The sequence below is a fragment of the Mauremys mutica genome, chromosome 5 (assembly GCF_020497125.1).
Source record: "Mauremys mutica isolate MM-2020 ecotype Southern chromosome 5, ASM2049712v1, whole genome shotgun sequence".
NCBI classification, from domain to species: domain Eukaryota; kingdom Metazoa; phylum Chordata; order Testudines; family Geoemydidae; genus Mauremys; species Mauremys mutica.
Window position 1 is genome coordinate 26,667,857 of NC_059076.1, and position 12,245 is coordinate 26,680,101.

Below are 12,245 nucleotides of genomic sequence, written 5' to 3' on the forward strand. Positions count from 1 at the left end.
GGAGAGGGGGGTCTGAACTTACAAGACAGCATGCTGACACACTGTCAGCACCCCAAAAACCACCTCTCTTTCTCTCTCTCTCTCTCTCTCTCTCTGCATATACACACAACACACTCCCTGTCACACTCCACGCCCCCCAACCGGCCCATTTGAAAAGACTATTGCAGTCACTTGCATGCTGGGATAGCTGCCCATAATGCACCACTCCCAATGCCACTGCAGGTGCTGCAAATGTGGCCACGCCAGTGCGCTTGAAGCTGTCAGTGTGGACAGACTGCCGCACTTTCCCTACTGTGCTCTACAAAGGCGGGTTTAACTCACAGCGCTGTACATCTGCAAGTGTACCCATGTCCTAAGGAAGCAAGTCAGAGGGGGAAACAGGACCTGAAAATGGAGTTCACTTGAGCTGGGTCGGTGAATTGCTCTGGGTTTACAAGAATGGATGATGCTTTAACCTTTTATGTCTCTCTGCTAACCTAAGAACTGTGAATGCTATGTTCCAGTTGACTAATACAACCTACTGTTCTAAAAAAAGCTGCCTGAGTGTTGCTGCAAGTGTATTGGATGATGTGCATTAGTTCCTGAAGAGTGTACAAGTCTCTTCCAGGAGAGTCTATGAGTTGGACTTGCTGAACAGTGCTAATGGGGTGAAGTAGGAGTGCTGAAACACCAGAGGTTCAGTATCAGGAGGCAGTGTGGCCTACCCTAACAGAACAGAGACCCGTGGAGGGTCTGGCATGTCAAGGGAGTCTCCAAGAGACTTTTCTAAAGCTGGAGGCACAGCACCAAGCCTGTGGATCCATGGCAGGTAGTCATACATTTTTCTCAAAGCATCAGTGAAATTCTTGAAGCGTGCTATTTCTTCCTTAATGTTGTTAGAATAGAAACTGATCAGCTTCCTAGATCAAGCCCTAGTATCCTGTCTCCAACAGTGGCCAGCAACAGATGCTTCAAAGGCAGATGCATTTAAAGAACAATCTGCCCGTAGGAAAAGTTTCTTCCTAATGCCGGCAAATTAGGTATTGCCTTATACCCAGAAGAATGAGAGTTTACATCCCCTGTGTATTTTTATTAAATCTAATATCATTGTGTGGATATATTTATTATTCATATAAATGTCTATTCCTTTCTGGATCCAGCAGAGGTCTTGCATTATGACCATGATTTCCACAGGTTGTTGAAGGTGTCTGTGCCAGGGTGTCTTTCATCAGTTTAAATCTGTCTTTCAGTTCCATTACCTGATTTTCCCCCCCGCCCCCAATCCCCTACCTTGTCCTGAGGTCTTTATATGGAGTGGCAGGACATTGAATGGGTGCTCATGCAAGCTTTGGAGATCTGAAAGCTGCTTGTTGGCAGATACTCAAAGAGCAGCACTGTATGTGTAGACATTCTGTGTCAATGAGAGGCAGTGCTTGTAGCATGGGGCATCAATGAATATAGTTGCTTTTGATGTTTAATTGTATGTTGTCATGAGAAGATGTTTGCTAATGCATGCTTTGGACAGCTAAGATGTCCCCTAAAACCAGAGTCTGAAAAACATAATTGAATCTTGCATGAAAACAGCCCTCAGATTTGTAACCAAAAAGAAAACAGTTCAAACAAAATAGTCAGTTTTAAGACTACTGAAAGAGAAGAAACTGATTCTATATAGAATCATTGGGGAGTGTATACCATCAAAGTCAGGGCAGGATATTCTGGTCAATGAAGGATCAAAGATTATTTTAAGCCATAAGATTATTTTGAGATATAACACCACTTACAGGAAACAGTGTGGCCTATTGGATGGAGTATTGGCCTGGGACTCAGGAGCTAAGGTTCTATTAGTGGCTCTGCCACTGACCTGCTGAATGACATTGGATAAGTCACATCTCCCTAATGCACGTTTGCCTCAGTTTCCCTGCTGGTAAAATGGAGATAACGATACTGGCCTCTTTGTAAAAGCACTTTAAGCTACTGATGATCAAAGGTGGATGGTATTACAATCATCATTATTATTTTATTTAGCAGGAGAAAACTAAGTCACTTGGACAACAAAATGCTTGCAGGCTTTGAAAATCATCAGATATTATTTAAATCAGCTAGCTGACTGTCTATTTGCTTTTTGAAAAGAAGTTGAAATTTTCCCTTACAAATTAATGAATGCACAGCTGGAGCCTTCAATTAGATTCCAGCTGCCATGAGAAATATGCACAGGCAAACTCTCAGGTTGCTTTTCAAGGTTTCCAGTATGTTTAAAACAAGAAAGATGAGAAATGAAAATCCAAGCCATGACGACGAGTGAAGGAAATGCTGTTCATCCCCTTCCCTCCCCACAGTGAAACTAAAATTCCAACCTGGCAAGGCAGTAGATGGTGTTTGTCCCTGTTGCTGAGTCCAAGGGCCAGGGAATTCTTCTCTTTTCTACAAGATCATTAACAGAAATGCTAGGTAACTGAGAAGTGGTTATAATTATTTGTTTTAATTGAGGTGTTTTCTAGAACATGTGCCCTGTCGAAGTTTCACAGCTCAGTATGACAGCTGTTACGGTAACCAGAGCTTGGCTTGTGCCCCAAACAGGGAGGGATAGATTTAGGGCCATTGACTAGGAGTTCTCAGATAATTAAATCACTGAGAACTTCCCTGACTGACACCTGTGTGGCAAAACAAACAAAACTCCTCTTTTCTACAAATGTCTCTATGGCAGGGCTTTCCACTGTCTTCCTGGTCTCTTTCTGGCTCTTCTGGTATATACCATTAGTGTACACCATTGTATTTCTTTCCGGACAAAATAGGCTTCCCTCCCTTCATGAAAGGCCTAATCCAAAGCAATGAAAGTCTCTGACTTCAGTGGGTCTTTGGACCATTTCCCTAATAGACACGGCTATGACCATAGATGGGCAAAAACATTACTGACGGCAGTAGGTTTGCTTGACCCTTTCTTTTCTCTTACATTTTGGTTGTTTGGCTCCCCAAATAATGTTAAAAACAATCAATGGAAATGCTAAGTATTGTGGAGGGGATTTTTCAAAGGAGCCTAGGGCTTTGAATTTCAGTGGGATTCAGCCACCTTACCCCCTCAAGTTCTGAGCCTCTGTCCTCTTTTTGTATTATCTAAATTACTGTAAAGTGGGATTACTCGAGGGTTCCCAGGATCAAGTTCTAATAGTATATGTCTGACCAATTGTTTAAAATATACTTAATAATTAGAAACAAATTAAATAGATGGGATTATAAAATGAATGAGCCCTTTGGGTTAAACTCTGATGTGGTTGCGACACATGGTAGATTCCTGCATATCCTTGGCAAACTTTTTGTATTAAATTGAAGTACCTTTAGGGTCCATTGTTCTAAACCAATGGTTTATATTTGACCATGTTCTGCTGCATAGAGGAGAGTTACCACATCTCTTCCAGGAACTAGAAGCAGTGGGTGGTGATCAAGGCAAATCAGCCAGGTGATAACCACCACAGAACGGTACCATCTCCTGGATAGGCTGACGCATACTAGTGCAGTCTGGATTCTTCAAATACCAACTGACAAAGAGAGGCTTTTTGGATAAATAGCCTGAGTTTAAACTGACTCAGGACATTCTTTCTGATCCAGCAAACTTACAGGACCCCTTGTCCGCGGGGAAGGGAGGGAGCAAGCAATCCTTCATGGGAAAGGATTGGAAGGACTTGTCCTATTAAGGCTGCATAAGACTGATAGATGACCTCTATAGTATGCCACTTAAGGTTGATTTGTTTGTTTTGGTTTCTCTGTAATGCTTTCATCTTAAGAATAGATGTGCTTGCTTATAAAGAGCTGTGTGGTGACTTAGAACTGTGGGCCATTGTGCTATTTATAGTCTTTGAAGAGAAAGCAAAGCATGGATACTGGTCTGCTGAGGCAGTTTGGCTTACTGGAAATATCACAGTGTAGGCAGGGAACTGTGCAGCCAGGAAAAACCCTGGTCAAGAAGGAGAGAGCTGTGGGTCTCCACCCAAGAGTGGCGGATGGGTCAGCAGCCTGATTGGATGCCCTCGAAGGACTATGGGGAGGGAATACAGATGCAGTTGCTGTGACAGTGGTAATAAACAAACATGTACACCTTTAAAGGGGACACTAAATTCTTTGTCTTTGCCTAGTAAAGGAGGTTTTGGGGAGAATTAATCAGACAGATGGTGGTGAGGGAGAATGGAGCAACTTTTTATTCATTCAAACTTATCTGACATTGCTTGTGAGGATTTATTCCCTTTATGCAACACTCATTCTAAGTTTATCTGAGATGAAGAGAATTAAAATGTTATTCAACCTTCAAGAGGAATTTGAAGTTGACACTATAAAGATAACACGGGCATTCCAGAAATTTTATGTGGTGTTAGAGTACATGCTGACCATAGCAACTTTTTTAAAAAATGTAGGCAATTCAGGATATGACCATGCTCAAATGAGAAAAAGTGTAATTGTTGTGCTCCCAATCCTCAAATAGCAGAGCCCTGGTTCACTTCTTACTCCTCCTGATCTCTGTGGAATTTCCTACCATCTGTCCAATGCTTCCCTCTTTCACCTGATTAAGTTCTGTTTCCTTCTCCATATCTCTGCACTCCTGATGCCCACTTAAAATTCCACTCCCCCTTCCTGAGTATCCAACAGAGCCCCAACAACCATCTGCCTTCTCTGCCCTTTAGACCACCACAAATAGTCTGGATGCTTTTCAGGTTTATAAGCATCAGTGTGTTGTTTATTAGGTCCCCTCTACCAGTTCATAAGTACAGTTTTGTGCAACTATATACAAGTGGACATAAACTTCCAGAGCCCCTTCTCTGGAGAGGGAAAGAAACCCCTGGGCCCTGCCAGCCTCTCCCTTGCACTTCCTTCCTCTCCTTGAACTGTGTTCTCAGCTAATGGGTAGATTGCCCTTATTAGCTTCTCAGCCCCCTGCCTAATTAAGCCATTGAGCACTCATCTCTCAATTTAAGTCCACTCCAAGTGTGTAATAACTAGTACTTTAGTGACCAGGGTGCAGGGTCAGTTCTAGGCTCCTACCACTTGGTCATGTCCCCCAAGACACTTCCCTGTTACAGCGGACATTGAGAGTTCTGTGGAGACTGGGAGCCACTCCTTCCTCAAGTAGGGACTGACTTGGGGTAGGAGGTTTCAGTAACTGACCTGGTGAAAGGCTGGAAGAACAGCTAACCTCTCTGGCTTCTTCAAAGTGACACACAGGAGCAGCCGTGGGATCTCCTCTCACTCCAGAACAGAGTTTCAGAGGAACAGGCTGGGGTCAGTTCTTGTCCCCATCCCAATCAGGAGGAACCTGGAGAAAAGGCTAGACAATCTTGTTTGCTGGAGGAATGAGGTGGTGGGTCAGGTGGACCTATTGGCTATTGATGGGTGGGTGGAGAGACCTGTGAAAGCATCGGGGAGATCAATTCCTGATCAGCCCAATAGAGCAGGGATCAGCCTGGGAAAAGTTAATATGTGGACTAGTACTCTGCTAGAAATAATAGTATGATACATAGGCTGCATCACGAACTGTGAGTTGTGATTAAAAATAGTCATTACCACTTTCTATCTTAAAGAGCAATCATAAGGCTGGGTTAGTGCTAGAAAGATTCTGAACAGCTTGTTCATGTGTTTCTTATAGTCAGACTGAAATTATGCAATCTTCTTTTTATATTGGCCACAGTTGATTTGAAATACTTCTGACAGAAGTTAACCCTCAGATTTTCAAAAGGCTTTTTTGTTTTTCTGCAACTTTTTCCTATCAGATGCTGATTAGATTCAACATCTAGACTATAAAATGGTATTGAACAGTATAACCTACATTACAATACAATTAAAACTATCACCCTGAAAATAAGTTCAACACTCCTCCACTCCCCCTTTGTAAAAACTATAAAGTACACAGACTGTCTTCTCCTTTCTTTGGGTTATTATCAAGATTTATTTGTTCTCTGGCTCTAATATCCACTGAAGATTTTCTCTGTCAGTATTAACTTCTTGGATCAATACATTTTGATACTGATCTCAAGAGAAGTCAGTGTCTGCCCACTATCGTAGCACTTTTTACTCTTATGGAGAAGCAGTTGTAACAAATTAAATTGCCTTCTTTTGGTGGATGATACAGAAGACATTGCATGTATTTTATGGTACAATTAACCAAGTCTGGTACATTAGAAGATCAGATTAAAGGCAGGATTCTGTATCTAGAGCAATCTCAGTTTATGAAGTCAGGTAAATCTGTTTTCATTTATAGAACAGGTGTTGACACAGTCTAACCAAGGTTGGAAAATGACTAATGTTTTTAAAGAAATGCAGCCTTTACAATATGCCCCTATATATTACTGCTCTGTTAAATTACTTTTAAACCATGGAACATATATTATCAGAATTGAATGTCTTTTTCAATACTTTTTTTTTCCCCGTCTGATTTATTTTGCCACATATGAAGGCTCTGCATTACTCCAAGCTGAAATATTTTGACTGTCATAATGTTGGAAGAAATAGTTTGAACTATTGTAAATAGCAGAATTGTGTAGGAAAAACATGGAGGACTGGGAGGATGACAACAAACCTAATAGGGATATCACTTTTATCTGATTAGAGAGTAGTTTGAGGCAACATATACTTTTGAACTTCAACGCTACATGACATACAATCAAAAGAGACCTTACTGGAGTTTATACAGGCTTTGGAAACTACTGCATACTTACGCAGCAAATGCAATGTGCTGCCAGAAGTTGTGTTTCTTAAGATACATGCCAACATGTACAAAAGCAATATATGGCAGGTATCCTTTCTTAAGAGGAAGAGCTCTTGACAAAGTATTTTGGTAGAAGTTTTATTTGTATATAGACAAAGAAAACCCCAAACACCCTATTTTATAAGCACACTATTAAGGTTGCAATGTCAAACACAACAATTAAGAAATGCCAAAATTAAGGTTGCCTGTGAACATTAATTTGACTTTCCTGTTCACATAATTAAAGATGGTTTCATAATGTATATGATCACATCCTGTCTTTCTCCTCTGCCTTCAAATCAGGCAGCTTCCTCTATCCACAATGCGTGGGTGTGGGCAGGAGGATCATGGAGAGATGGGTTCCCTGTTCTGTGGTCTGGAGCCCAGGCTCATGTCAGCACTGAGCACCTGGAAGTAGCCATTAGAGGGAAAGTTTGGCTTCAGCTCTTTAGCCCTGTGCTGGAGTGTGTGTGCTCCATTTACACAGTGGGATTGTCCATATCCAGTCTGGTCAACACGAGGATATGTGAAGGGCTCGAACATGCTAAGTGAAGATGGAATCTTAGTAGATTTTAGCTGCTACAGTCTAAAGTCTATACCGAGCATATGCAAATGTGACTTTTCAAAGACTTGTAACTTGGTTAAATTTGGGTGGATTTCTACAGGGATGGCAAAGGCTACATCCCTGAGACATAGGTCAAACTTCAAGTCTTTTTTTTTAAAAACTAACTTTTACAAAATGCTCAAATTACAGTAACCCCTACTGTGTCATCACTTATCCTAACTTCAACAAACTACTTATCAACAAGCATTCCTAACAATCTTAGTTGCAATGCACTTCTGAATCAAAGATACCCAAATTCAATGTTTTCATCCACTTACTTCCGTCAGTCTCAATGTGTTGACCCTTTCCTTCCCTCCCATTCTGATGAGCAAAAACTGAAAGCCCTCAGCTAACATAGGACCCTGTCTCCAGAAGCCCAGCTTATTCAAATTAACCGTTAATTACATGGTGTTCTATTTTATGAATTCAGGGTGGCATGTGATGTCTCTACCAGGAGCCAATAGCCCATTGGTCCACCAGTCATTGCAAAATGTATGTACGGCTAATGTTTAAAGAATTACGTATCTGCACTGAAAACTGTTTTCTCTAAGGTGTGTGAGTTTAAAGCAGGTCACCAGAAACAGGATGTGTTGATGTGCCTCTAGTACCCTGCACATGGATAACAGAGCCTGCATATGCCAAGAAGTTTGCGTTGCCTGAAGCTGGTGAAGTGAGGGAGGCCACACCAAGCGGACACAGACAAGACTGACTTATACTTAAGGCGGGTGGTGGTCAGATGCCTCACAACCCTGGGTACCCCCAAGAAGTGACCCAATGAGTCCCTACTCAGTTTTCTTTTACTGTACTAGTAGTAATAATTAATAACTTAGGAAATGTAGTAAAACTGAAGCTGCATTTAAAGCTTTGTGTGAATACAGTTTAATTACTTGCAGTATTAGTCAACATGACACTGCGATGAAATCATGAGATAACAATAATCCAAAATACACTGAAGATGAACAATGTGTAAATGCTGTATTAAAATAGCACACACAATTTTCTTTGTATTAAAATTAGGAAATTCACAAACAAAACTTTATTAAACATTAGTAGAGGTTGCTCTCATCAATCAGTTAAAACATTAATAAAACAGACACATGAATATGACTCAAAGGTTGCAAAGTCAAGTGCTCTGAAGTTAGAAAATGGTAGAATGAATGTTGCTCATACAACCTAAATTCAGCTGTTTTTCCTGTATACGTTATGATACAGACTTCAGTTATGTGCAGAAGAGACTATCTGTGTGAAAAGTTTGGTGTAAGTGACTTGCTCAGCATTATGTGGGAAATTGGTGTTAACTCCCTGCAATTCACTCCTTCGTTCACTGCACACCTTCCAACTGCTTCAACAGATAAGTCAGGGGTCCTACAGGCAGATTCCTTTGGTACTCAACTCCAGTTCATCACCAGAGCACACCTGTCCCATGCACTGAATGAATAAGGGTTCCTGCTGAGGGAGGGAGGGGAAAGAGAGAGGAAATGATCTCATGTAACTAATGGCATACACACAATGGGGCCAAATTAAGTTTGCATAGGCAACCTTCATTTAGGCATTTTCTACATTGAGTGCTCAACTTCACAATCTTTTTAATCCTTAACTTTGTGTTTCCTAATTCTTTCTTGGTGAAAGCAACCTTGACTAACAGTAAACAATGCTTATCATAATTCACAAACAAAACAGTCTTGCTCACATAACATCAGAAGTTTGTCGTAAGAGCTAGGAAGGGAACTCAATTGTGAGGGTTGTCTAGATAATTCACAGATAAATTGATTTAGTTTCAGGCCAGTTGGCTGTTTCTGTGAAAACAGAAGTGGGTTAGGAGATGTCAAATATGAAGTCCACTCTGGAATAATTTGTCACAGAAGTTCTTGATATGCACTGAGAGCTTCAAGCTGCAATAAGTGATTCTGACAAATATACATTTATCAGCCACAAAGGAAGAAAGGGGTGTTTGGGCATTTTAGGTTGTAAATGCTTCCCTTCAGGAAGGCAAGCTGATGGTCTCGTTCAAAGCAATAGTAGCTGTTTTTTTTTTTCTTTAATTGCTCAAGAAACTACCATTTGTTACTTACTGTCTTACCTGATTGCTGCTGTGAACTGCCATATTACCATTAAACTTAATTAATGTACATTAGTAGAGATATTGGCCAAAGTTCCTAACAGTGTAAAATGATTGAGATGATTGGAAAAGTTCACGACAAGGCAGCTCCAGCATTTATTTTTGACTCTACATTAGACTGTACTCGAAGACTACCCAGAAACTACAGCTCATGCAGAATGCAGCTATCAGTCTACTTTTTCAAGTTTCTCCTGCAGACCACACGTTGCCTGCTCTGTAAAGGCTCCACTGGCTTTCAGTTCATTTCCAGCTGCAAATTAGAATGGTGGGTTGAGTTGTAAAGTTCTTTATGGTTTGGGCTTTATTTATATTGAAGACATAGTGCCTTCAGCAGTGAAGATAATTTTGGAGTGCACAGCTTGGCAGTCCTCATATTTGTATGTTTTTGGGACGGGGAAACTCATTAGAAGGCCCTCAATTTGAATTTGCCTGGTCTGAAAGAGCTAGCTTCTGGTGACTTCCCAGGGTATCTTGCAAAGTCGATTGTATTTATTTATTTATGCTTCTGGAGGGGGAGTGAGCAGAAAGTCTTTTGGTTTTGCTCAAGGAGTTTTTATTGCTATTAGTGACATTGTGTCAGTTTAGATTGATTATGGTATATGTCTGTATAGTATTGTTCACCTAGAAAGTATAAGCTAGATCAGTGGAGCTACACAGATTCATATCAGCTACAGAATTGGCCCTATGGTGGGCATATTGCATAAGTAAAATAAATAAATACAAATTGTTCTGCAATGCAGTAGAATTGCACAGAAAGCAAGTGGCACTTTGGCTACACATGCAAACGTGTCTACTGTGCTGTCCATTACTTTTTAAAGTTTTTTTTTGTTTGTTTGGATTTTTGTTTTGTTTTTTTAAAATATTTCCTTCTCATTGAATGCCTGTGTTTTCTCTCTTTTTGTCTCCAGGCATACTTTATATTGCTTGTATTTTTTTGTCCAGGTTAGTTTCCTGTGAGTGTTTGTTCAACCCTTTCCTTGTAGCGGCATGCCACAAGTTAGCATCAGCATTAACAAGTAGTCAATATTTCAATATTATTAGTTACTCCTGTGCTTTATACCAGGGTTTCTCAAACAGGGGTCACTGCTTTTGTAGGGAAAGCCCATGGCGGGCCGGGCCGGTGTGTTTACCTGCTCCATCTGCAGGTCCAGCCGATCGCTGTTCTGGGCCAATGGGAGCTGCTGGAAGTGGCGCGGGCCGAGGGACTTACTGGCCTCTACAGCCAGTAGGAGCTGCGATCGGCCGGACCTGCGGATGGGGCAGGTAAACACTCCGGCCCGGCCCACCAGAGGCTTTCCCTACACAAGCAGCGACCCCTGTATGAGAAACTCTGCTCTATACCAACCACCTTGACATTCTTCATATATTTTTTTTCTTTAATTTTGATGACTTGACAATTAAGAAAAAATAAATCAATCCAGATTATCCACCTTGGTTTGTTCTGTATGCAGCCAGGGCATTTGTTCCAAATAGTTCCCTGATATTCTTCTCTAAATGCATATATATCTGTGTGCATATCTGAATAGCTCATTCATTTTACAGGGTGTTAAGTCAAAATGTGTGCATGGGGGCTTAGTTTATCCATAAGTGAAGTATTTAAATTCTTAACCCATTTTAGAGAATATAGTATAGCTTGCTAGTAATTGTTAGATTTAACATATGGGGTGTTTCTTCTTTTACTTCTCTAGATGAAAAATTGAAGCAGCATCAGGTTGCTAAACTGCAAAACACAATATGTTCATGTCCCAAACTTAAAAGTGTTAATACGGATTTGTTTTTTCTTACAGAGTGCAGATATGAGTCCTGCCAGTAGTACCACTTCACTTCCTGTTAGCCCACTTACTGAAGAGCCAGTGCCTTTCAAGGTAAGGTGAATTCATTGTAGAATAAATATTTTATTACTGTTGGCTTATTATGTTGTGTTTTCTGTGAGGTGCCCTTAATAGCACTTCCCTTTTATTAAATTGGTACCAGCTGATATCTTAGCATTCTTCTGAGCAAGCTGGTAACATCATTGCATGCACTTGAGAAGACATTGTGAAAATAAAATGGTTTTATTGTAGGAGGATTATTTTTCTTCTGATGATCAAGGTTAGAGTTCTAAACGATCTTTGAAAAACAAAAAATATTTTGTTTCAGTCTACTAAGGTTGTGATATGTTTGTGATATCGCTGATATTTTCCTTTTATTTCTGCTTACTTTGTGTTTCAATCTAACTTACGCTTTTGTACATCAATTTACTAATCCATCACCATTAAATCCTCTGGCCAGAAAACAGTTTTACAGTAGATCCATTGCAAAACACTTAAATCTGATATCAGATCATACTAAATATGCTTAGGAACTTTACTTATGAAAGAAAGTAACATTTAAAATATTACTTTGTAAATGTACTATTGGGCCAAAAGTAGTAAAGAAATAATGCTGTAGAAATGAGACAGCTGAAATGGGGCTAGCATGGGTCAACTGCTACAGTTGTGTAGCTAAATCCAGCTGATTATTGCTAAAGGTGCTTTGGAAAGCAATACTTGAGTAGCCTTTATCATGTCACAGAGAAAGTGTTCCTTTCCATCAGATAAGTGAGAATGGATAGGTGTTTTTGCTTAGTCAAACACATTGACTCCTTGATGTAATTGGTTTTGGGTTGCCCCTCAGCCACGTGAAGAGAGTGGTGACTGAATGACAGCTTTAACACAAGTGATCTTTACTGTGCTTGGGCATGAAACTAAAGAACATATACTGAGGAGTTACTTGAACAGTGGCTTCAGGGCACCAGGAGAAGAGGGAGCAAGAGAGCGTGTTGATGGTTGACTAAA

At 40.5% G+C, this 12,245-nt stretch overlaps 1 protein-coding gene across 10 annotated transcripts in view; it reads left to right on the forward strand.

Annotated features, from left to right (window-relative positions):
• Window positions 1-12,245, forward strand: part of CCSER1 (coiled-coil serine rich protein 1) — a 1,044,860-nt gene that overhangs the window by 506,568 nt on the left and 526,047 nt on the right. For all 10 annotated transcript variants that reach the window (XM_045019268.1, XM_045019270.1, XM_045019277.1 and 7 more), the window contains exon 7: window positions 11,217-11,294. In XM_045019268.1, coding sequence (XP_044875203.1) covers window positions 11,217-11,294 — 78 coding nt within the window. The remainder of the gene's footprint in view (window positions 1-11,216; window positions 11,295-12,245) is intronic.